The 27,982-nt window shown below is 38.4% G+C and overlaps 1 protein-coding gene across 1 annotated transcript in view; it reads right to left on the reverse strand.

Moving 5' to 3' along the window:
• adamtsl3 (ADAMTS-like 3) overlaps positions 1–27,982 on the reverse strand; it is a 244,317-nt gene that overhangs the window by 15,512 nt on the left and 200,823 nt on the right. The window contains exons 18-26 of the mRNA XM_067445136.1: positions 27,704–27,908; positions 25,367–25,549; positions 24,501–24,654; positions 22,659–23,694; positions 10,593–10,720; positions 10,365–10,493; positions 5,194–5,376; positions 4,521–4,640; positions 2,840–3,055 (exon numbers count right to left, since the gene is read on the reverse strand). Coding sequence (XP_067301237.1) covers positions 2,840–3,055; positions 4,521–4,640; positions 5,194–5,376; positions 10,365–10,493; positions 10,593–10,720; positions 22,659–23,694; positions 24,501–24,654; positions 25,367–25,549; positions 27,704–27,908 — 2,354 coding nt within the window. The remainder of the gene's footprint in view (positions 1–2,839; positions 3,056–4,520; positions 4,641–5,193; positions 5,377–10,364; positions 10,494–10,592; positions 10,721–22,658; positions 23,695–24,500; positions 24,655–25,366; positions 25,550–27,703; positions 27,909–27,982) is intronic.

Below are 27,982 nucleotides of genomic sequence, written 5' to 3' on the forward strand. Positions count from 1 at the left end.
TAATATTTGTCAGTAACGGTTATGGTAACGATATAGCTTGCATCCCTAAAAACAACAATATATTTATTTATGTACACTCCAAACAAGCACCAATATGTTCAGTGAAGTTCTGTTATAAAGGACGAAACGGGTACACCATGAATCACTATCATAGCATCAGGCAAGTGCGATGGGAGAAGAAGCACTATTACTCATGTAGCTGCCAAATCGCCTGATTCAAAGTGAGAGGTTATAGAGACCATTTACAAGCCCTTAAAGGTTTCTAGGAATCTGGGCTTGAATATCCACACAATCGTCTCAGCCTTCTGGCATTGTGCAGGAACAGAAAAGACGACGCTTTAACAAGACACAAATGAGCTCTCCGAGCGGTTGGTTCTGACGTCCAATTCATGTTCAAGCCTTCAACATAGCGCATCAAATTTGTACTTTTCTGTCTATTCTGCGTTTTGAGTATCATCGGAAGACAGCATCAATTCATCATTCACACTCTTTTATACTAGTACTTTTTATGTGTTTTTTTGCTGCTTTTTTATTGTCACATTATACAACAAAAAGACATACAAAACCAGTCACAAATAATGAAAACATGCATGAATAAAGAACAAATATTATAATTGAACATAATTCTTAAATTCTTAAAATAAAGCTTATAAAAAAATGTAAAAAGACTATATACGTATAATGATATAGATAACGGATAATAGATTAATAGATAATTATATTAGTGCAAGAAATGTTCAAAACGTTTTGAGCATCTTTAATGCCTTGTGCTTTTTATATATTCACCCTTATTTATTTTAAATACTTCTCATCCCTTGTTTGGTGTTATGTGATGTTTCCTTTGTATGCTTTCTCTTCAATGATAGCTTTTTTATCAAATGAAGACTTTTTTTTAATCTAAGCTGAAAGCTTAGATGACATGAGCTTGTCAAGATGATTTGTGGAATTGCCTCCACTGTAAAGGATATATGCAGTTATCCTTTAAAGCTTGGATAAAGAAAGCCTTCAAATCAAGAACGTACATTTGATGGTTGTTTACGCAGAAAATGTTGAAATGTAGTTTACATAGGATCACTGGGATTTAACAAAAAGCCAAATAGTGATTTTGCATTGTTGTGTACAAAAACAGCATTGCTTTATACTGCACATGTTGGCAGATGCAGTATTTCTTCTGGGTATCACATGCATACTGCGCATATACGAACACACTGCACAATGAACTGCAGTACTCTATGCTAAGCTGGTTTCAGGGTATACCAGTACTGTCTAGTATTGCAAAACTAAAGCTTCAAAATAATAGTTACATTATTTAAACATTAATTTGAACACTTATGTGTGCAAAAAAACATTACAAGAGAGAGTCTGCTGGCATTTTTATGAAATGAAATTTTATGAAATTTTTTGCTGGCAAAAATGTTCCTATGTTTAATGATAGCCTCCTGTATGATAGCCTATAGTTTAGTAATATGTCACGATCAAGAGTATTGCTTTTCTAAATATCTAAATGACTGCAAATATGATTTATTTAATACAACCGTTCAATAAAAAAAGAAGTTAATAGTACATTAAAGTTTAGTCACAACATGGTCCATATTGAAGTTTTCAATCTATTTCACTAATGAAAATAGTTCAAAGCGGAATTGTTTTGCTTCGCCAAGCAACACACAGCAATGTTTTGTTTGTGAATGAATCAGTGTTTTTGAACGATTTGGGTGAGTCAATGATTCAAGGATCCATTCATAAATAATAATTTTTAAAAAAGTAGTTTGCTTCCCCTTTCTGGACATCATGGGTGGAGTTTTATCTAGTCCAGCTCCACTTCTGTGGATTAGTGATATGAGAAACAAAGCTTTTCAAAGCTTTGAATCAACTGAACCAATTGCTTCGCAAAATGATTCACTGTTTCGAAGCGTTTGAAACATTATATGCTGGTGATCCCTGCAGATCAAAACGTGTATCGAAAGTAAAATCTATCAAATGTGGTAATCATCAGCCCTGCGCTTAGATTAACACGGAAGCGACTGAACGCAGCTGCGGGTACCAGATATACTCTGAGTCGGTACTACAGAAACGGTGTTATAATTACTTTTTTTTTTTTATTTCAGTACCGACTTAGTACCGAAGTACCGGTACTTGTGACATCCCTAATGCCTACCAATGCATCGTCGTTGCCCTGCATGGACACACAAATTTGATCTGAACAGTTGCGATACACAGTGTGGATAGTCAAACATTAGATTTGCATAAAAATCTGATTTGGACTAACAGTCTGAACGAGGCTATAGACACTTGTTCAAAGGTTCACTGCTAGGGGGCGAACTCATTGAATACGCATAATTCATGGGTTCACAGACACCATCGCCCTCCAACGGTGAATCATTGAAATTTTAAAAAACATTTTGAAACCATTATGGCGTAACAAAGCCTTGTTTTGAAGAAATCAGTTGAATGAATGATTCAATAAATCAATTATTAAGACTTACAACCACCTACTGGTTGTTTTAGTTTTCTATTTTTTTTTTTCTAACATTTTATATTTTTGTATTGTTCACAAAGTTTTCATTTGATTGGCAAAAAGTTATTCATTCTCAATAATAAAGTATTCAGAGAAAAATTTGGTCTGTTTTCATTTACATCTATGTATTTGTTCAGATTTAATTTTGCACACTATCGTGATACCACTTGGTATTGTGATACTTCAGCTAGCATAGTTTTGGAAGATGTTTATGGTATTGTGACATCCCTACTCTAAAACTATGCTACTTCAAAACATGCTACTTCAAAACTAAAGAAACCAACAACGTTTCTCCTAACCCATATTGTTTCTCCTCACACTAACCTTGTGAAAGCACGTAAATCCAAGCTGTGAGACGCTGTTGGTTGTTGGTCTGTGTTTGGCACTCGTAACGTCCATCAAATTTCCCTCCGTGCGTATTCATCTCCAGAACACGTCCTCCCACCAGCATGCGGTAGCTCACGTCTGGACTCTGCTTCAGGGTCTGATTCTGATAGGACCACTTGATGGGCTTCCTGTGACTGGGGACCACCGGACAGCCTAAAGGGGTTATGGTTGAATTTTAAGAGGAAATGGACCTGACATTTGTAATTAGTCTTAAAAAGCAAGTCATTTATTCACTAAAGTCTGCTAAAAAGCATTTAAGACTCAATTAAACAATCTTGCTGGAAATCTGAATTCACAAACACAAAGAAACAAGAATGAATCTTGTAAAGGCTATCCAAATTAAAGTAGTAAATGAATCACTAAGCCATTTCAAGTTTTGCAGATTATAATTATTGTTTCGTTTTCTGTCAGAGGTAACTATGAGTGAAACGTCACTTCATCATTGGGTATCAGACATTGCCACCTTGTGGAATAAAGGTGAATTGCGCCGTATTTCGTCATTATAGATTAATTTATTTTTGTGCAAAAAATATATACGAACAATCCTACACAGCTCGGGTCGTTAGCGCGTTTTTAATAACCCGTCTATCGCGGTCATCTCCCTCCGCCTCAGCCATCTTCCTTGTTGTTGTTGTTATTCTCCCGGAACCGGAAGTATTTGAAACTTCACAACTTTATCGTCCGCCAGAAAATAAACAGTGACATAATCGATTATGGCACTTTGCCGCATCGATGCTGAATTGTTCATGCCCCGCATCGCGATGCATCGCCGAATCGATTATTGTTGACACCCCTAAAAAGAGTGGCATCTACGCTAATGTTAGTCTCTCTGTTTATCCCGAGGTTTATCCCGGATCCGGGCCGTGTCCGGATCGGATGGTGGACCTGCGCCTGGAAATGACCAACGCATCCTGGAGTGTCTGCTGAGCCGTGTCAATTGGTGTCTCCTCCGAATTTGTCTCACTGGCACGTCATGCTCATAAAACCCGTCTCAGGCGCAATAATTCCAATCTTTCATGTATTCATACTCTTGTGTAATCGACGCACCGTCCTAAATAAACCCGTCTCTTCCGTGATACCCTGAAATTTTGATACTGTCGCCTTTGGCTTGGCTTGCTCAGTTGGGGACACTAAAATTATGATCAAAGTTATTCAACTAATTATACAAATTAAATTTATGAATTAGGTTTTAATTAATTCTATAAACTATAACACAGATCTCCCAACATTGTCGCTATATGATAAATTAAATAAGCTGATAACATCACTGTTTTCTCCAGAACGACTGTACAGCCAAATCTAATTTTGTTGCAATATTATCCCGTTTGACACTGTAAAGCTGCTTTGACACAATCATCATTGTAAAAGCGCTATATAAATAAAGTTGTTTGATTGATTGATTAAGCAGATAAACATCACATTTTCATTTTTGGGGGAACTATCCCTTTTTTGTGATGGTTATTGAGGTAAAATATATAAATTTGCATTGTGCACAGTGTGAACTATTACACCTTCATACACAATAATAAATGACAAATGATGTAGGTAAGGCTAATTATATGGTGTTTACATTTCAAAAAAAGCTCAAATAATTTAAACAACATGAAAAGTGCCGTACCTATCCTTAAGATATCTCCTTTTTTGACCGTGACGCTGGTGCCGATCACAGAGGCCATCAGAACCCTCTTCCTATTCATCTCCATTGAAGACTGGTGCTCAGATTCACCCACAGATCCTCCTGCCATCAAAAGAGCATTGTGGCATCAAACGCAATCAACCAAAGCATTCCTACAGGTAGATTATTTGTTTTTTGATGGTTGAACGACCTCAAGTAGTTGAATTATTAGTCTTAGTCAGAGCATTTTTCCAATCAGCCGATCACGGCTGACTGCAATGGAGCCAGAAATGACCTCAATTAATGAAATACTGAGGGAAGTTGTCATCAAGAGTCCAAACAAGGCCTCGACTGCCTTCTGTATGTGGCCTATGAGATCTCCAGAGATAAACGGCCTCTATAAAGAAGGGCATATTTCTTCATTTCGCTGCGTGGATGGATTTTACCACCCCTGTAGGCTGTAGGTCTCACGTTATTTCTCAGCAAGACAAGCCAAACGATGCCAATATCAATAAGCGACTCGCAAATCTCCCGCCGAGTTAGCTGACTTTGTCGAAAACGGAGCCAGCCCACAAAGTGTGGTTCACTTAGCACCGAAGAGCTGTCGTGCAAAGATTTCCCTGTCACCGGGCGAAGTGTCGACTGACATATGGCTACTATGGGAATCGCTACTCACCCGCCACACGGAGCAGGCTGGAGGCCACCGATTTTCCAATGCTGTTGGCAGCCACGCAGGAGTAGGTGCCGTAGTCTTGCAGTGTGAGGTTTCTCAAGAGCAGAGATCCATTCAGCAGGGGACTAGCGCTGGCGCCTAGCGGACCCTCCTTGTGGTGCCAGCTCACTGTTGGCCGAGGGACACCTGTTCAGAGACAAATGTCAAGTCACTCTCAATCAGTCAATTCACACTCAAGTCTGGAGCTGACACTAATCACCGCTTTCTATGAGCAGGGGACAATTTGGTGTCCCATTACTTTTTAAAGGTGTTGGAAGGACAAACTCTATGCTGTCAGAAATATTAGATACGTTACACAAACTATTATTTAAAATAAAATTAGCACGGCATGAAGATAAACTATTTTTAAATGCATTAAATATCTAATTTTGGCCTGTCCTACCTCATGACCTTTTTGACTCTATCTAACAACTCAAACAGTTCATACTGTTTAATCGTATTTTAATCATTTTCATATAAATTATTAACTTAACAATAACTTAACTTAACATTTCAGTTGAGCCGTATCCTACATTTTGCACATGATCCTTTGTCTGCGTTAATTTCCCCATTACCAAACAATTGCACACACAAAAAATCATACAACATTCTTTAAAATTCAGAAAGTAAAAAATGTATATAATTTTTTAACACAAATTGCACTGTTGACTGTATTTGTCAAGTTGATATGTATAACAATCATACCAACCAAGACAATATTTGCAATATTTATATAAAATGAATAGAAACTAAACTTTCATATAATATTTAGCTTGGCCTTTAAGGCTATAGAAACATTTCACACCCTATACCCTATTTATGAAAAATGCCAAACACACTGGTCTGGGAGCAGCTTTTACAAAAACAAACCAAAGCTCATGACAAATTACTGGTCCAGTATTTAGGGGCAACTGCTATCTTGCCATTAAAAGACTCATATGTCAACATTAAAGCTCACGCAGACATATTGAAACCACCGAAAATGTTGATTCAAAGAGCAGATCAACAAAAGGCCAGCAGATTGCCACAAATTACTTGTACAAATGGGCACAATGAATGCAAATTGCCTCCCTCCAACCAGTTCCCATGGGACACCCTGGGTGAAAATAATGAGCAGCACATGGATTGGAGTCTGAGTTTTATGATCCCCCGTTCTACCGAGTGGAGACATTAGTACTGACATACGGCCGTTAGTCTGAGAGCCAATGAACAGACACGCTCTCAGGAATGGAAAATAACATCGGAGGCCTTGAGGTGCGCGTGCGTGTGTGCATCAAGTGTACACGTGGGCATCGGCATACTTTAGCACCAGTAAACAGTCAGGCATGCTTGCAAAAGATGGCAGGAACTGATGTTGTTAATGTAGGTAGGATTAATAGTGGCCGCCGAAGTGACCCCTGTGTTTTCTTGGAGAGGAAATTTCCACCGGGAGGGAAAACATACACAGGAACAATAACTACGTGATTATGAAGAAAAAAAAGGAACGTAAAAGAAGATATATTACATACAAAATTTTTATCTCTAAGTGCTGACCGCCTACTGACTGCATACTCATACAAACACGTGCTCTGTTCCAATACACATTAGAAGTGCTCCATGACTGTTTTCAAACCCAAATGAAAATCATTTCCATGTCTTTTGACCTGTTGTAAAGAGAGCTCTTAGATGCCAGTGATCTTTGTTTTTTTTAATGCTGTTGTTATTTTCACTATTGCTATAATTATTAATTGTATCATTATTTTAATTAGTATCATTGTTATTATTGTTTTAAATGTTGTATTTATTGTTCTACATTGGTGAACTTCTTTTTAAATGGTGCAGAAATACTATTAACATTGACAATAGTCAATAATACTGCCATTTTAACTAACATGTAAATATAATATAACAAACAAAATAGTTTTTGTAATATTTAGTTTGACCATCTGAGATTCACATTTCATATCTACACACCATTTGATGAAAATCAAATAAAAAAGTTATCTTTTAATGTTTATTGCTAGAAAATAACAATCAGATTTTTTTTCTTATTCAATTGTCCCTTCTGTTCTAATAACTGACTATATATATATATATATATATATATATATATATATATATATATATATATATATATATATATATATATATATACTTTCCAGTATTGAATGAAATATAAGTTTTTGTATAACCATTGGAACATAAAGGTAAAAAATGGAACATAAAAATACATGTTATTGTTTATTATAGCAATACACATTAAAGGGGGGGTGAAACACTCAGTTTCAGTGAATCTCATGTCAATCTTGAGTACCTATAGAGTAGTATTGCATCCTTCATATCTCCGAAAAGTCTTTAGTTTTGTTATATTTATAAAAGAAATATAGGCTGTACGGAGTCTTTTCGGAAAAAAAACCCGAGCGCCTGGAGGCGTATCGAGTGGGCGGAGCTAAAGAATGACGAGCACACACAAATAGGTGACGTCCTCAAGCGTGGAGAAGAAAACGCTACCCTAAATATACCATGGCTATCAATCAGATTCAACCAATACAGATATGATCCAGAATATATATATTTATTTATTTATTTATTTATTCATATATATTTTTTTAGTTTAGCACTGCGTAACACCTTTGTTGTGTTAGCTTAACCATGATGCTATATTGTAGCTCTATATTACTGCCCTATAGACATTACTTTGACAAACTAATTTTTGACTGATAACAGAATACTTCCTAAATTAATAGTGAAACAATCATTGTCTATAAAGCTGCGGTGAAATAATAAACAATATTTATTGTGAAAAGCACTAAACAAATAAACTTGAATTGAATAAATGTTTACTCTGCACTACAGTATGATGCTAGCCTAGAAATCTAGACGCACCCTAGCAGCAGCAAATTTAATCTGGCCGCGAGTGTCGTCTAGCAACTCTCAATACCCTTCTGAGCTGTATTCGCCTAACTCTTGCCGGGCCAATCACATCGTGTGTAGAGTCGGTGGGCGGGGCCATAATGACGACGGCCGAGTTGCGTTTGCGTGCTTCTAGTAAACACAGAAACTGGCGAACGGCGGTCTTTCGAATCAGCTTTGACCGCGACTCTGTAAGACTTGGAGTTAAGCTTTTCTCTGAGAAAAGAACAAAGAACGGCACTGAAGTCATTCTTAAAAAGAGAAGATGTGTTCGGAGTTTTGCTGACCGGATACAGCGAAAGTTTAATCTATCAAGAAGCTCTGTTTCACCTTCGTTGCTCTGGTTGGTGTAGCGCTATCCTATCGCGTGCAGAGGGAGTTTGAAAGACAACCGTTTATCCCGCCCCTCGGATTGAGCCCAGTCAATGGTGAGTTTCCAGACCAAACATCTTGATGAGGGTCTGGTTTGTCAGGCTAGTATGATGCACAAGATTGCTGCCTATGTAGAATGTTTCCAAATCAATCACTTTTGAAGTTCAGTAGAAGCTGCCTATGCAGGCATCGCACCAGGTTTTAGAACGGAGCCCTACGTGATAAGCAGACTGAATTACGCTCCGCAATCATACGACCTGGATCAGATGGTTGTGGTAAAGGGGTGTGTATCCGGATGTGTGCGTCCTCTAACAACACTTCTCTCCACACCATCGATTTAACTGCACAATTACAGTATCTTCTTACATCGTTACCCATAATCCACTGCTCTGTGGCTGCCTATGCCGTCCTTTCTGTCAAAGCCAAGTCTTCTTCAAATCCCATTTATTCATCTCAGGGAATCAGATGGTGATGAAAGCACGAGAGAACAGCTGACACTTATGGCTTTCTGCTGCAGTGAGGCCATTGTTAACAGCAGGTGTCCTTTACATCAACCAAATCACCAGATAAACAACTCTATATAAATTGCAGCAGGGAGTGTAGACAGACAAAGAGGCCTGAGAGAGGTCTTTATTTATATAAACTAAATAATACAGATTTCAATACATTATAGTTTCTTATTTTTATGAACCCATATCAATTATTAATCCCAAGAATCGATCTTTTGGTCGATGCTGTTTTCATTTTTGAATTAACAGGACTTTGCCTCCTTTCAAATTAATTGGAATCAGCTTTTTGCTTTAATACTTTTCAAATTTAAGTTCTATCAATTTTATTACGGAATTAAAAGAATAAATACTAATTTAGCGCTCTTGTGACGTGACAGATTGCTGTTGCCGCCTCAGATCAGGCAAAGTGCACATTGACTGATCATCTCTTTGGCTTTACTACTAGTAACAACACAAAATAAACATGAATGAAATGCAGCACATCTTACCGAAATCCATATCAAGCCTCATGTAATCGATCAATCCGTGTATTACCTTTATTATTACTAGAAAAGCTTCCTTTTGTGAATTGAAGTGTCTATATACAAAACAGTTCATTTTAACCTTCAATATTATATTAATGTATACCAATGGACTCCCTGTATAGTTTACAGCAAGCAGGGGCAGGCAGTCATCTTAGGACTGAAAAATATCAAAATCATGCCTTATTTTAAAGTATCATTGGCCAAGATTTCAATTAAAACCCTTTATATTTATATTTGAATGATTTTGAATTATACCCACTAAAACCACTCATCATTGCATAGGAAGAAATCTATAGAGAACTCTATCAAGAACATTTTAGTACAATAGACTGACAGGAGGCCTGTTTTTCAGTAGATTGCCTGTTGTAAATGACCCAGCACAGGATAAATCCCATAGAAGGGGCCCAGCATCCTGAAAGCCTGTTGACTTTACACATCATTTCTGTCCAATTAGTCGGATCTTTCACCAAAACCACATGGACAAGAGCTATTAAGCATGGGATATGCACACATCAAACATGTTCGCTTTTTCACAGAGGGAAGTATTTTGTTAATTTGAAGCATCTACATTGAGACTGCACTGTAGATTAAGGCAACTGGTATATTATACTTGTATTTTATAATATAAATTATTTAATATTATTAATAATTATGTATTTTAATGTATAAAACAATATATTGAATATATAATTGTAATAAAATACTATATCATTCAGCATTTTGGTTCACATAAGAGTAATAAGAATATGCTTCATGTTTGTATGACTTATGATGATTCTTTTAAAAGATGCACAATTTAATTTCCTATTTTTCTTCTTATTGTGGAATCATCCCTTACCTTTGACAGGGCACTCAAGGGTGAGGTTGGCACCTACACGGACACTGATAACACCGCCAACCACCACCTTCAGACTGGTACTTTTCAGATCTGACGTGTTTCTATGTGAGGCAGCGATCGTGGGAGTTTCTGTTTGAAAAAAGAACAAGAAAAAACAGCTCACACTTCATATAAAACAGTCAGTACAGAAATAGTCATTACAGACAGCAACAGTGTGAAGTGTTTCACCAGCCAAGAGAACATGTGTCGTCTCTGAATCGGAGCCCAACTCGTTGGTGGCGGTGCACCTGTAGGTGCCCACATCACTGGCGCCAGGGCTGGAAATGTGTACTTCTCCGCCGCTGTCCCACAATACCCTGGGGGAGGGCAAGAAAGATGCGTTCAGTCAGCTGCAAACTTCAGGGAATACTGTCAAAGCCACTTAAACGGAAGATTTCAAGGTTTCCCAGGGAAAGAGACCAGAGGCATTTAAAATAAAAAAAGATGTCAGTGGAGGATAGGCTTAACTACGCTGAATCAACTGCTTTTGTGAGAAAACAGCTCAATCATTTAAAGTGCCGCTATTATGCAATATTAGAATAAAGGTTCCTAATTTAGTTTTGGAGTCTCCTACAGGTTTACATGCATCAATCTGAGCCCTCCCCCTCCTTTGGAAGAGCATTCAAATTGGATTTGTAGCATCTTCCATTGTTTAAAGACGTGTCAAAGTAGACGCTGCACGTGGACAGCCAATGAAGATGGTATTCTGCTGGCATTATGCAAATGTTTGCAAACCTACGTAAACCGACTCGTTTCAGCAGTTCAAAATTGATTCTTTGATACAAAGGACAATATTTTAGCGAGCTAAGTCATGTCTGAATCCACTTCTGCTAGTTTAACAAAGGGGAAAATGGTCAGAGTGTCCAGCACATGGTCTAAAAGGGTAAAAGGTTTACTCTTACCCTTAATGAGTCATGGGTGTGTTTTTGGCGTGACATGCAATAAACAAGTCTTATCTCCCATTCCCTTTAAAAGCCAGTTACGCTTGCACTGTGGCAGATTCGCTATTTATGTGACTGAATATAGACACCATTGTAACGACGACCGCTCTGAGAAAGACGGTAGGAGATCCAAACTCAGCTTTTAATGAATGAAAGGGTAATCCACAACCGTTGTCTTAAAACAGGCAAGCGGTCATAAAAGGAAATCAGTCCAATCAAGCAAACAAAACAGAGGAGACAGGCAAAAGGGTAATCCACGGAGAAGGCAAGAAGAGAGACCAAGAGACATGAAACCATTGAAACACTCAGAAATGCAGTTGTTACACAAACAAGACTTCGCACTGAATGACAGAATGACCATGGTATAAATAGGCAGCGGTAATGAGGTAATGAACACAATGAGTGCTAATGAGTCCTGGCAAAGGATTATGGGCAATGTTGTCTGTGAGAGAATGACAGCCCAGGTCGGAGTGCTCTCTGGTGGTGATTATGGCACTCACACTGGTAAATTGTGCCAACCATCAACGAGTCAGTTTAAATCCATGTGTGTATTGCCATGATTGGTTAAATAAGTAGCCAATTTTATTCGTCATTACTGCAAATGGGTAATTGTGATACATGCAACGACTATCCATTATGACATGTTGCCATTTTTATATTTATGTACACAATAATAATCTTTGATGCCCTGTGTGTGTAAGCTGCGCTATTGACTTTAGATCAGGTTTTTGTTGGTCAATGCTGTAGTCGATTTTAGTTGCCTCAAAATAGCAATGTACCAACAACACGCCTAAACACACCTCGTTTTCAGACCAGCAAGCCCATGGGTCTGAGTGCATTTGCTATTTAAACAATGTGGCGTAGGATGTGAAAATGACAACTGTGTCGGGCTGAAACTATCAATAAACAGTTGCTTGGCGCCACATTGCACTGGGTGCATGATAGGGCCCAATAACTTTATATGTTGAGTACTTTAAAATTTTTACTTTTTACATTCATAAACAACTGTAATATTCGAAAAAGCATAAGAAAAAGCATCTGTTCGAAAAAGCATTTGTCCATTATCTCATTACCTCTGCCTATTTATACCATGTTCATTGTGTCAGTCAATGCGAAGTCTTGTCGTGTAACAACTGTATTTATAAGCGTTTCTATGGTTTCATGTATCTTGGTCTTGGATTTCTTAGGCACTTTAATGAATCGACAACCCATCGACAAATCTTCAAAATGGTTTGATTTAGCTTTTTTTTTTATTTAGCTTGTTTTTTTTTGTAGATAATTTACACAGAAACAAATGCTGTTTTATAAGAGAAGTCATGGAAAACGTTGCCATAGGTAGGATTCGGTTTAAGATTCAAGAATCAGAATTGTCATCTGGCAATTAATTTCTACGGTATCTGCAAACAGTGTGATTCGTACAACTGATGTCAAGGCAGTAATGTGATTGGTTATAAAGTCAACCATGCTTCAACTTGACTGTAGTGCTTTCTCAAATAGTAGAGCCAAGGAGGCGTGGACCCAGTTATCTCTCAGTAATAAGACCATCTCTGGTACAGTTTTATCACATTTCCCCAACCCATGTATTAGAACACAATTAGAAACTCTCTTAAACCGGGTTGCATCTGGGTTAAAACAACAACTAGTATATATAGAAGTGTACAGAAGTGAAACCATAGGATCTCAATGCACCCCTCTGTGCCCTTTCAATGAAAACAGACCGTAAGATTGTGTCTTAATCATCAGCCACACCATCGGATCAGGTCGGGATCTGGTTCAATCTCTTACTTCCTGTGTATCAATCACAAGCTTCCCTCAGGCTCTGTCGCTCTTTTGTTTCTGGTTCGCTCTTCACGTGATCTCCTACAGCAATCAGGAATCCCAGAAGAGTCAATCAGAGTGAGTGTGATGAACCCTCAGAGGTGTTTATATACCTGATTAAAGTGTTTATTGTGCAGACGCCGTTGTGCGGCTCAGGGGGTTCATCTGACACTTGCGATGTCTAGTGGGCCTCCAGTGCAAAAAAATGTTAAATTCTTAGACTGATCCTATAACAGAATAACACCAAAGAAGGTATCAGCTTAATATCTGGCTATGTTTTCAAAACTAGAAAGAAAAGCAAAGCTGAATTTTCAGCATCATTACTCCAGTCTTCAGTGCAACATGATCCTTCAGAAATCATTCTAATATGCTGATTTGAACAATGTTAAAACCAGTTGTGCTGCTTCATATTTTCAGGATTCTTTATTAAGGATGTTCAAAAGAACCGCATTTATATGAAATAGAAATTCCTATGTCTTTAACGTCATGTCTGATCAATGTAATGCTTCCTTGCTGAATAAAAGTATTATTTCTTCCAAAAAAGACTTTTCCAACACACACACACACACACACACACACACACACACACACACACACACACACACACACACACACACACACACACACACACACACACACACACAAGGATGCTGCCTTAAAAGTCTGTTGCCTATGCATACAGAACACAGCATGGAAGCTCTCTATGTTTTGGAACAGAGACAGAGTGATTAAGGAAGTCAGAATCTGTTAGAAGCCTCCAGGGTGTAGTGAGCTCTACGTTTGCTCCCACCCAAACCCACAAAGGGACGCCGGCACAAAATGTGCATTGTATCCCATCCAGCACACATCTCATGAAAGCCCACTCATTCAGACCCACTAATAAAAACACACCAGCTGAGTCATGTCTGAAATATCAAACTCATAGAAAAGATATCATCTAAAGTGTGATGGCACGTCTGGACCGACTCACAGGCACAAATGTGTGCGGAAAATCAACTTCGGGACAATGGCAGCATTGTTTCACAATCACAAACATTATCCTACACTTCACTTGCTGCCACATTTAATGAAAAAAATAATGATTACAAGACGTCTTTGGAAAGTTTTGAGCAGAAAATAATAACTTGCATGCAGATAATTTCAGATAATTGCTTTTTTTGTTTTGTTTTTTACTTGGTTTACACAAACTTAATATGAATGTTCTTACCAAACTTAATTCAAAGGTGCCCTAGAATAAAAAATGTAATTAAACTTGCCATAGTGAAATAATAAGAGTTCAGTACATGGACATCACATACTGTGAGTCTCAAACACCATTGCCTCCTCCTTCTTATGTACATCTTGTGCATGAAAAACACCACGGAAAAATAAGTGATTCTCAACATAACGCCACGTGACGCAATCGATGGGATCATTTATATGCACGCCCCCAACAATTTCATCTGTCAGGCGGAACTGACAGAGCCGAATCATCTGGACTTCAGGTAAACAAGCAACACTCGAGGATTGCAAAAACGGCAGCTCTCACGGACACGTCATGTTCCAGGCTGTGCAGGGGACGTGAGGACTTTTAATACCCTTCCCACAGATAAACAATGTCAACAGTCATGGTTTATGTTTATTATAATTGGATAAAGCAACAATTTAATTCAAAATTGTTCATTTGCTCGGCCCATTTCAAACAAGCTTCACTCAGCATCTTAAATTGAAGAAAGGGGCAATTCCAACTATATTCCTGCAAACAGTAAATAGTGATTTATCCACTTATTGACTGTTTGAACAATTTCTGATTAAATTGAAAGTTTCTTGGAGAGAGACAGCATTGTCTAGATAATGCAAGATGCTAGTACAGTAACAATAGGAAACACCAAGTACCATACCAAACTAAATAGTGTGTCTAATGACAAAGGTTAATATTATTTTGTATTACAAAATACAACCGCAGATACATTGCTTACAGATCGTTCACTCGATCCTTCTAGCAAACCTTCGTCACCTTCTCCACCATATAAGTTAAAGTAATAGTCATTTGACAAGGCTTCCATTCATTTTGTAAAAATATATATATTTATTTTTTTGAGAACTGAAGTATGTTTTTGCATGCTTGTATTTCAGAGTACATCACAGTCACTGCGTAGCCTACATTGTGACTAATGTTATATAAACATGCGATATTGTTGATGAAAAAAGACTAGTCTAAAATGTAGTTTAAAAAAAACTTGAACAAAAACCACTGGTTTTAGTTTTGTCTGAGGGAAAGAAGATTTCAGTCATTTAAATCCCCCAGTCAGAGCTTTTCTATGAAAAGAACACGTATACTATCTGGTGTTTTCCATAAACATGTACAATCTGGCAACCATATGCACGCAAGCTCTCTCTCTCGCACGAGGATGATCTGAAAACACCATTAAACAAGTAAGCTGCATTTCAGCAATGTCCATTTGAGATTTTCTGTTTAAAGGGTTAGTTCACCCAAAAATGAAAATTATTTCATTAATTTCTCCCTCATGTCGTTGGACACCCGTAAGACCTTCGTTCATCTTCGGAACACAAATGAAGATATTTTTGTTGAAAGCTTATGGCTGAGAAAGGCCCCCATTGGCATTCAGTACATTTCCACTGACCCACTTACAAGACCCATAAAAGGCATTAAAGACGTCGTTACAAAGTCCATCTCACTACAGTGGCTGTACAATAATTTTACGAAGCGACGAGCATAGTTTTTGTGTGCACAAAAATCTAAATAACGACTTTTTCCACTGTTATTGATGTGAACTCGACGCATGCGCGAGAATATGACACAGCTCCACCGTTTAATACATGACCCAGAAGAGGAGGAGCGCCGCTATCGCGTGAGTTCACGTCAGAGACCTACACGGAAGATTTTGGGGAGGAGGATGGGGAGTGTGATCAAGTGCTAGCACCCCACAGCAGCTCTGGATCTGACCTTTCTGTGCTCATTTCCTCACACTAGATCTGGTAATCATGTAAAAATTGTAAATAAGTAACTAGCGTAACTATGCTCAAGTCTGAAAATGTTCTAACACATCTGAAATGACTGAATTTGAATAAAGTTTGTGAGACGCAATTTTCCAAAGACACATCAATATCATTTTATCTTCAAAACATTGCAAATCGCTTTCTAATTGAAATGCAAACGCCTTAAAACGAGGGCAAATGCGATCAGAGATGTTTCTATTTGACCGTCAGTCCGAGATGTTTCAGTCGGTCTGAGATGCTATTAGGTTTTCCAAATTTTGCAAAAATATTGATGAAGTGGTGGTAGACACCAGCTATTATCATATTTTGTGTACAACAGAGGTAAAAGTCTTCAGAAGCCATTGCAACATCTACCTCAAAATCCCAAACAGAGAATTACTGTCTCTGATGTTTCTCCGTCGCTCTGCATACGTCATCGTCTATTGGTGAAACCCCTTTGGAAATTATTTGTATATGAAGCTTTGCCAGACCATAACTCAGTTATTACTGAGAATGGTCTGGTTTTAACCAGGCTAATAAACAACATTAAAAACTAGATTTTTTTAAAAAGCAGTAATCTAATTACATTGTTAAAGATGTATTTAATAGGCTAGTAATTACTTAATTTAGAGTAACTTACCCAACACTGTGCTTACTTTAAAATTACATTTGTATCTAAAAATCAATCATATAATTACTAACTGGAGTAAAACCTGCACTAGTCGGAGTGTGATTTCCCGCTCACAGCTCTAGGAGTAAAGCAACCTTGTTAGGATCTGATTTAGAGCATCGCAGTGGTGCCAAGACACATCTGAATAAAAGAGCCCGAAAGGGTGAGACTTCACATAGCTTTAGAGTCTGTGAACGTCAATCACCTCGCCTGTGTTTTGCTTCACATTTGGCCAAAAATAAGAAGCGCTATGTAAGCGCCACAGCAGAGACGGCCCAGGGGCCGTGAACGCCACAGGAGCTGCGGATGGGAGGAGAATGGAGATATACGCCTTCACACAGAGCTGCTGTTTCACCAGTGAGGTTTGGCATTGCACAGGACACGTTTCATCATTACTCCAGTCATCACATGACTAAGAAATCATTCTAATATGACGATTTGCTGCTCAAGAAACATTACTTATTATTATCAATATTGAACACTGTTTTGCTGCTTAATATTTCTGTGGAAATCATGATGTTTTTTCAAGATTCTTTGATTATTCAAATCATCATATTAAAATGATTTCTAAAGGATCATGTGACACTGAAGACTGGAGTAATGATGTTGAAAATTAAGCTTTGCATTTCATGAATAAATTCAATTTTAAAATATATTAAAATAGAAATAATAATATTACTGTATGCTTGCATTTATCCAATAAATGCAGCTGTAGTGAGCTTAAAGGGTTAGTTCACCCCAAAATTAAAATTCTGTCATTAATTACTTACCCTAATGTCGTTCGACACCCGTAAGTCCTCCGTTCATCTTCGAAACACAAATGAAGATATTTTTGTTGAAATCCGATGGCTCAGAAAGGCCTTCATTGACACCAATGTCATTTCCTCTCTCAAGACCCATAAAGGCACTAAAGACGTCGTTACAAAGCCCACCTCACTACAGTGGCTCTACAATCATTTTATGAAGCAACGAGAATAGTTTTTGTGCGCAGAAAAACTAAATAACGGTTTATATAGTGATGTGCCGATTTCAAAACAAAGATTCAAACCGTTATGAATCAGCGGATTGATTCATGTTTCATTGATTCATGATTCATATCCTTCATAAAATGATTGTACAGCCACTGTAGTGAGATGGGCTTTGTAACGACGTCTTTAGTGCCTTTATGGGTCTTGAGAGAGGAAATGACATTGGTGTCAATGAAGGCCTTTCTGAGCCATCGGATTTCAACAAAAATATCTTCACTTGTGTTCCGAAGATGAACGGAGGTCTTACGGGTGTCGAACGTATAATACGTCGAATGTAATGTATTAATAACAGAATTTTCATTTTTGGGTGAACTAACCCTTTAAAGCTACACAGTGTAACTTTTTTAGTTTATTCTTAGCTAAAAACACTTAGGCCCCGTTCACACCGCAAGTCCTAATGCTCAATTCTGATTTTTTGCTCAGATCTGTTTTTTTGTTTGGCTGTTCACATTACCTTTTAACATGTGGCCTATATCCGATTCCATTGTGAACTGTTCAAGGTTTCAAACTAACCCGCATGTGCAAAAGAACAATATCAATGACATCAGACACAGCGCTGTTGCACTAAAGTTCGGGAGGTTATAGAGGAAGTAAGCATTTTCACTTTTATTTAAAAATGTTTGTGTAATGGAAGCCATAACATTAATAAGCAAGTGCTGAAGAGGAGAAGAACGAAAAGAAAGAGAGCAAAATTGGTTATTTTGGCCTTTTGTCACCTTCCTTTGGCACTGAAGCCATGTTCTTCTATGTCCCCGTTCTTCCATTTCGTGTGCTATTTTTTCAAAAATGAAGCGGTTACGGTAGGATCCTTCTAGTTTAGCTTTAACTGAAGTATCTCCCCATATTAGGTCTAAAACCTCACTCTCCCTCCACTGACTCGCTCCATATCTAGTCAAGTTTTTAATATTATCGTCTTTGTCTGTTGTGTCTAGGGCTAACTCGCCGGTGCATAACTGTGACAAATGTTGACATAGATTGACGTAAAAGTCACATCAAATCCGCCTTGGTTGTTCTCACTGCGACCCCATTGGAAAAAAATCAGATCTGGGTCTGATTCAGGACCACATATGTATGTGGTCTAAATCTGATTTGGAAAAAAACAGATCTGGGCTAGATTTGAGTGTTCACACTACCTCTGAAGAAGTCTGACCTGGTCACTTGACCCCCCAAAAAAATCAGATTCGGGCCACTTTTGCCTGCAGTGTGAACGGGGCCTTTGTTCTTTCAAAAATATATGTGCTCATTAATGTATATTTACTTCTTTCATGTAATAAAGTATTCTCGTAAGTTTATAATAGGCCATTGAAAATACATACGGGTGAGGGGTTCGAATGCTGGTCGCCATGTTGCCCCTCCATCTTGAAAGTACATCAGCCAAAGAGGGACATACTCGTTAAATTAAGCTTCGCCTTTCGCGTTTTAACACTCGATGGCACCGTGTCGAATGTGAAGAGGGGGATTGCCATGTTAATCTTGGACTAAATCGGCCACCGTAGGAGTTAAAACAAAATCAGAATTGAGAGGAACAGAAACTATTATTCACTGGATGGTCATATACCTTTTCACTGCTAGATGGGGGAAAATATCACACAGTGTAGCTTTAAAAGCCTTCTTTCAAAAACATAAAATTCACCTTCACAAACTGCCTGAATGTCTTGATATACAGAGAGAAACATATAAACAGTTTCTGTTTCTTCCCATCAATGAGAAAAAAAAAAACCCTGACACACTGTAATTTGGAACGGTTTCCATATAACGAGGCAGTTTTTTGAAATATCTACAAAATACCTGCAGTGAGAAAAGAATAACAAGGTCTAATTGTAATATTAGCTATTACTCTATAGGAGTGGAACGTGTTCATACTGGGTTGGCACTGGGCTGGCATGAGTTGGCAGTGACGTTATATTTGGTTTTGGAGTCAAGTGGCATTCTACAGCACTGCTTTGATGGAAGTTACTGTGCTGCAGTACAGACCGCACAGAAACACGGCTGTCAACAAAAGAGTGGGAGGCAAATGATTTGGCAGCTCTGAGCAATACTGTGGTCAAAATAACTTGAGAATAATAAATAAATAAAGTATTATAGAAGGATTGTGCATGATCCAAAAAAATAATAAGACGAAAATGGTTATAGCTGAAAACAAGCTTTTTCCCCTGAATTGAACTTCATATTTATAAAAAAAAAAAAAAAAAAAAAAAAAAAGATTCTTGCTTGCCAGTTTGAGTTGAGATCAGTTCTGTCAAGGATCTAGAGATGATGTTGCATCAAAAAAATCATAGACACAAGCATCAATCGATTAATTTAATTCCAATTCGAATAAAATACAATGTGACACTCATAAAATCTAATAATGGGTAAAATGGGACATGGAACAAAAATTTAGCATGAAATCAAGCTGTCAAAGTCCACATCTACAGGGTCAGTTTTCAAAACAGTGTCACCCTTATACAGTACATACAAATTATTCGTTTAACAGATTTATTTTTTACTATGTATTAACTTAGTAATATAGCAAACATGCATATTTTAATGAAAAAACATAAATAATGCAATTTACAATATAATATAATATAATATAATATAATATAATATAATATAATATAATATAATATAATATAATATAATATAATATAATATAATATAATATAATATAATATAATATAATATAATATATACACATATCTGAATCATATCGGATTTATTACCACATGAATCTGAATCTGATCTGAGGATATTCCGGAATTCATGCGGGTTTTTTTCTGCTTACACAATCATTTATATCCGATCTGTGCCAAAGAGAGAAAAATCGGAATTGGGTTACTTGAACCATCCGGTGTAACTGGGGCCGAAGTTTCTAGTATCTCTAAAAAGACCTTGACTAACTGGTCAGGTGTGTTTAATTGGGGTTGGAGCTAAACTTTGCAGGACAGTGGCCCTCCAGGATCAGAAGTGGACACCCCTGTTCTAATCATCACAAGACTATCACAGTTATGTTCAGTTTGTTTTAGTTTTCATGGACATTCAGTTTGTTTTCATTAGTCACATGTCTTCCTTTGTTCTATTTTCCTGCCACAATCTGTCACCCTGGACACTGACCCCAATCATCAGAGCTGTTTGTCATCTAACTGTCTGTGTATTTAAGTTCCTGTGTTTTCAGTTAAGGGTCCGGAATTATTTGTGTTTTATGTAGCTATTTCGCACATTGGATATCTCTGAGGATTATTCAAATAAACCTTGTATCATCAAGTAAACCTTCATCATTGTCTTCCTTGAACTCAGCATTACAAAGGCGCTGTTACCCAAACATATTTATATGATGGAACAACACAATTAACATGTGTACTATTTTTATCTTCTAAAATCTCAAACATTTAACCACTATATTAAACTGGAAAAGATACGTTTCACAAAACGACCCTACAGTTCATACAACAGTGACCCCCTGAAAGGTCAGTATTTCAAGATTCAGCTCAGAGCTGATGATTTTTCAAGCCAGAGTTAGGGGAAGAGGCCTGAACAATGTTTGCACAGCCATGTCTCTTTCAGGTCCCATAGCGCACGCCAGGAAGAGGGGCAGACAATGTTTGGCGACTGTCTGGGCGGAGGCTATGTTAAGGCCGTGAGCTGGACAAAGCTGAGTTACTAAGTCAATGTTTTCAATGACGGTATTTAACAGTCAACAGTATAGAGTAGACGATTAGACCACAACGCAACCCTGGAGAGAAACTGAAAGAAGCACAGCCAGTATTTCTGACCCCAACAGAGCGCATAACGTGAGATCTGGGGTGCTTTCGAGGTGAATATTTGAGTGGGTTTGTGATTAACAGGCTTTTGGAATATGCGGTTGCTCAATCAAGATCAGTCACGGCTGGACTCAGAGGTACACAGGGAGTCTTGTTTTCTATAAAGAGAGAAAAAATTGCTTTTCGGTGTTAAAGTTGAACTCTGCTCATTTTCAGCATCATGTTCACTGGACTAAAAGAACTGTCAGTGATGATAACAGAAAAAAAGATTAAAGTCATGTGAGTTCCAGAAGTTTTGTAATCAGACACGATACTGGTGTTATAGTAAAAATGTCTACACCATTCGTTGGATTTTGAGCCAGAATGGAAGAACAAAAATGCCAGATTCACAGAAACAGTTCATTTAAAACTGATAATTGTACTTCAGTGGGAGACAAAAGGAGATATTTTGAAGAATAAACAGCTGTCAAGCTGTCAACACGTATGAAGTTTCTTCAAAGAAAGGGAGGCACCAATATGGAAATTCTAGACGATACGATCAATCTTGTTATTGTTATGTAGACAACATATCTAATTTAATTTGAAGTACTAATAAAACTGGAAAATAAATAAATGCACTGAAGATAAATATTTAAAAAAAAAAACAAATGCAAATGCACATACACAAAATTACTAAAAATAAAATAATAAAATGAAAATAAAATAAAAAACGAAATAAAAAAAATATCTTGAATCCTGATTATTGGCCAATAAATATGTAATATTGATAATGACTATTCTGGTAACTAAAACAGTAGAGCATGGCACTACAACTTCAAGATCATGGGGGTTTCACTTAAAAGCATCTACAGAATGCTAAAAATAAATAAACCAATATGGTACCAGTACAATATGTTGTGCATCCCTTTGTGTTATTTTAGGATTAGAATTACACTTTTTTTTTTCCAGCAAGCCTCCACAAACTGTAGCATAGAAGAAAGAAAATGCTGAAAGAAAGAAATAAAGAGAAAAAGAGAGAAACAGCAACACTGAATGGCAACCCAACCCCCATCTACAATGCATATCATTGTCTTTACCTGTCACTGTTCTGTAGTGGAGCTCCGTCTTTGCTCCAGGAGAGGTTTGGAGGTGGTAATCCCTGAGCGGGACAGAGCAGCGTGAGGCTATGTGTAGCATTGGTTAAGTAAGCGTTCTTGCCCACATGGATTCTGAGATCCCTCTGGAAGTTCATGCCAGATCCATGATGCCTTTGACGAACGATTACTGCTCGACTGCCTCTTTCCAACACCATTTCCCCAGTAAGCTCTGACGTGTTTGGCGTCTTATCTAAATGATTGTCCATAGTAGTGCCTTCCCCTGTAGGTACCCCTTGCCCTGCGGCAGCCAAATCCTCTATTAGTTTGCCAATCAGCTGCGATGCCATTTCATCCGACACATCCCCGCTCTCTGCCAGCTGACTGATGTTCTTCACAAGCTCCTCGAACTGTGCAGGTTCAAGGACAAAGGCCCCTGTGTGGGTCCTGGGCCCTGAAGCCAAAGCATAGTTCCCAAAAGCAAGAGTGTCCCAGCGCTCCTTAGGTTGGCCGTCATCATCTCGGTAGAACTCGTTTTTTTGCACCCAGCTCGGGTGAGATTTCGAAGCCTTCTTTCCAGGTGGAAACCCCTCATGGCACTTTGAACCAACGTAACCTCCTTCTTTGTTGAGGTACGGATGAAAGTTCCTACTTCTTTCCTTCCCCAAACCCTTTCCATCAGGCTGTTCCAGGAGTCTATTATTGTATCCGATCAGCTTCAGGGTGAAGGTGTCTGAATCTTGATTGGCCCAGCAACGGTACAATCCGATATCTTCAGCTTCCAGGTTGTAGATCCTCAAAGCCCCGGACTTGGTGATGCTCAGACGTTTCGAACTAGTCAGATCACTCCCATCCTTTTCCCAGCGGATCTGAGCTTTAGGGAAATGCCGCACAGGACACTTGATAATGACGGCGGTCTTGGGAAGAAGGTAGGCTCGTCCTCCAATGGTGAAACTAAGCCGTTTTTCTTGTCTGGTCTGGATGTAGATGCGTTTCAGGCCAATGACCTGAGGGCAACGTTTTCTAGAGTAAACGTGCTCTGTGGAAAGAGATGCAAGAAGTTTAGGCAGTTCAAACAAAGGTTAGGGCTAATTACTTTAGTTTCGCCTGAGGTTATGAACGCTTTTGAAACCCCCAAATAATCTCTGCAGTTCAGACTCTTGATTTCGAGCCCAATGAAGTCAAATCGCATGGGACAGAAGGGCTTTGGAAAGTTTAGGTGAAAGAACAAATAACATGAGGGCACAACACGTTCTCCACTTGCAGGTGGATTTCTCAAGGGATAGAAAATGTGCTAGTGGACCATCCCTTACCACGGGACCTTATCAAGATATACAAACCAATAAACCAAATTCAGTTTGAAACTGAAGCTTTAACAAGAAACGCTATCAGAACCATAACATTAAGCTATAATCAGAAAGCATCTCAAAGCAGTTCTTGAAGTTTCATATGTTCATAATATATGTTCATATAGAGTTATTACATATGACCATAGAGAGTTCATTGGTTCATCATGGGTATCATGAGAACAATGATAACATGCTAAGTGATACCTACTGATCCCTGCTATTTATTTAAGAAATTTGAGATGGAACTCAAGTGGGATTGCGCTGTTACTACAGCTCAAAACATCAGGGGGTCCCAAAATCTTTTTATGAAATTTCCTTTGTGTTGGTATCCGAATGTATGGAGACCATAGTGAGAGCAAGATCAAATAGAGGTCAGTTCTAAGTGAAATTACAACCACAATGTACACAAAATTTACAAGAATACATTCAGGCGCAATGGGGCTACACACTGGGTAAAATGTAGGTAAAAGGATGATTGGAATATAGAATATCTTACTGCTGCAGGGGATCATACGGCAGCTCCTGATCAGGGGAGGAAGAGGGAGGTCACTGCAGGACGACCTGTCCAGAGTGACCAGCTGACCGGAGGTCGTCTGTCTCCTACAGACAGGTTCCCTCCGCTGGACACCTTTACCACATGTCACAGAGCACTGCACACACACACATGAACAAATGGTCCTGGCATAAAGAAGGATAATTCTTGTGGTAACTATAACAATAACTATGTTAGTGTCCACACCAACGCACAATAACTTTCTGTTTATTAAAAGCATGCACAGTTATGTTGTCTGCTGCTTTAAATATTCAAGCTCTTTACATTAATTCTGACTGGCTGTCAATTGTTTTTATCCTTTATCAGTTGCAAAAAAAAAAAAGTAAGTAAAATATAAGTGTCATTATCGTTATAGTTGTGGTGAGGAATTCCAAATTCTCACAGAATTAGAACGACAATTAAAACTTTGTAGTTATAACCCTCGGAGTGAACTAGCCATCTTCAATCTTGACTTTTTTATCTACTTTTGCAGTTTTATTATATTTATAAATGTCATTTTTATCATTACTACAGTCTTCAGTGTCACATGATCCTTCAGAAATCGTTCTAATATGCTGATTTGGTGCTCAAGAAACATTTCTGATTATTATCAATGTTGAGAACAGCAGGTTAAAAAAATGTTTTTGGGAAACCAAGATATAATTTTTTTCAGGATTATCTTATTCTTTGATGTTTAGCATTTATTGCAATATCAATCTTTGTTAACAATACATTTCTTTACCATCACGTTTTGTAAAGTTAATGCATGATTGCTGAATAAAAGTACTAATTTCTAATTTCTTTAGAAAAACACACATGCAGAAACGCACCTTGGACCACTCTCCGCCTTCTAGACGAGGCAGCAGGCAATCAGGGTTGGTGCAAGTCCTGTGGACGTCCGGTTTGGTTCCAGCGCACTCCTCATCTCTCAACTTGCGGTAGCTTCCAGTAGCTAGTCTCTGTTTACAGTAAACCTTACGCCACTGCGTACCTCTGCCACAGGAATGAGAGCACTGACCCAGAGATGAAACAAACACCAACAAATCAACATCAGTCCTCCCTGCGTATGCTACAACCACAGAGAGCACAGCATGTGAACCGATACAGTCACACAACACTTGGGGCCCTATTAAACACCCAGCAAAATGCAGCACCAGGTGCAGCGCAAGTGTTTCTTTGATAGTTTAAGCCTAACGCAGTTATCATTTTAACTTCCTGCTCCATGTAGTTTAAATAGCAAATGCATTTGCTCCCAACTGTTCGGCCCTGGGCGTGCTGGTCTAAAAACGAGATGTGTTCAGATGCATTGTTGGCGTGTTGCTATTTTGAGGCAACTGAAATAGACTGCGCCATTGACCAACTGAAACCAGGTCTAAAGTCAATAGGGCAATATTGTCAATAGTGTGTTAGTAATACAAAATCTCCACAACGAGCGTACTTTGCCTATTACACACACAGGGATGCGCAGCAGCACACATTTTAAAATATGAACAATAAAATAATTCCTCTCTGGAGAAGCAGACTTTTTGCTCGCAAATTCCGCCATGTAAATAGCAAATCCGACATCATGCAAGCACAACTGGCTTTTAAAGGAAATGGGAGATTATACTCTGAAAAAATGCAACCAGCATGGCATTTTTATCTTAATGAGAGTAAGGCCGTGTGTCCACCTAAGCGTTTTTAGCCAGCTGAAAACTCCTCGCTGTGAGCGCTTGAGAGCGTTTTGGCAGGCAGCGTTTTTTTCTCCTCAGTTGAGACTTGCTTGTTGTTATGATACGGAAAATCTTTCTAATTTCACAGGTAGTTTGTTCCTGTATTGATTCTATATAAAGTTGCAGATACAATGTAAAGTATTTGCTCTGGCATTTGTTTTAAATAATTTAGTTCCGTTATTATTGCTTGTTGTCATCTGATGACGACACGCAGAATGTGGCGGTTGGTCTGTGTTGTGTTCGTTACGCCCCTCCTCCACTGTGATTGGACGGCTGGGTGAAAAGTGACAGTGATGAGCACTGCGTTTTACTCAAAGTTGAACATTCTTCAACTCCCGGCGACCTCGCTCAGTGCCTCGGTGCGCTCCAGGCATTCAAAAAACGCGAGCTCTCATTGAAAACAATTGAAAACGCCAGCCAGCAGCATGAAAAAAACGCTTTGGTGGACACACGGCCTAATAGGTGTGTTCTGATAAACCAATCATTGTTAAACTATCAAAAGTGTATTCTAACCCCTAAGTGCACCTGCCTCATGAGCTTCAGACCATCCGCTCAGATTGTTAAAATAGAGCCAAGACAAATAAAGATGCAAAGCCATCTATAAAAATTATTTTACATCATGTCCCATAACCAAACATCCTTAAAAACCCAAATTCAATGAGAATAACATCTTCAAAGTGTTTATCTCTGGCACTTTCTGCTATTTTAGTCAAATAAGCAAATTCAGACAAAAAATCTCTCCTTTTAATCTCATTGCTGTCTAGGAGAAGCCATTGAGATGTTACAGAGATATCTTAGACTGCGTTAACACCGTCAGTCTAAATCCAATTATTTGTGTATCTGATTGGAACCTGATCTAAATGACACACTGTGTATCATAACTGTTCAAATGTGTGTGTCCGGTGGCACTCATTTGTTTTCCAGAATATCTGCATTACTTTTTATGGCAATGACATTGCGTAGGTGGGCATAAGCCAAAAATAACAGGGAGGGGTTTGTAATGTTGCCTTATAATATGACAATAATGTGTAGCTGCAACACTGGACTACCATGGCTGATGAAGCAGCGGGAGAAACGCAGGGGGCTGGAATGTGTGGCTTTTTTATTTTATTTATTTAAATTTAAAGTAAATATTAAATATATTATGATTTTCAGGGCAAGCTGCAGACCGACGACAACACAACATTGTTTCTGCAACAGCAAGAAAGTGACATAAGCAACAACAAAAAAAGCAATGCAAAATCCAATCAGAGCATTCAGACTGAAACAGAAATTGGATTTGAATGGGATTTTTTTTTTGGAATTTAGGAACGCTAATTTGCCCTGTTTATTAAATCTGTCCATATATGTGAGTTTTTGCCAAATATAATCAGATTCCAAATGGATATGCACAAAAAAACGGATGTGGACTGACAGTCTTTATTAATTTGATCTAAAATCACAGGGGTCATTAACCTGTTGCCACTCCTCAGCCTCCCATGATGGTGGACACGCCACCTGGTTGCAGGCCTGCAGTTCTGGAGGTCTTGTGTCCACACAGTCTTTGCTGGACACCGGTTCAGTGCGGTTTCCTGCCACAGACCTCGCGCAGGACACACCGCGCGTCTGTAGGCCCACGCCACACGACACAGAACACAGGTTCCACACGCTCACCTCCCATCTGAGGAAAACACACAAACACACATTGACATGCATTCATTAACCCTTGATGTGAAATACATTATATTTAATGAA

This window comes from Pseudorasbora parva, chromosome 1 (genome assembly GCF_024679245.1).
Source record: "Pseudorasbora parva isolate DD20220531a chromosome 1, ASM2467924v1, whole genome shotgun sequence".
Classification (NCBI taxonomy): domain Eukaryota; kingdom Metazoa; phylum Chordata; class Actinopteri; order Cypriniformes; family Gobionidae; genus Pseudorasbora; species Pseudorasbora parva.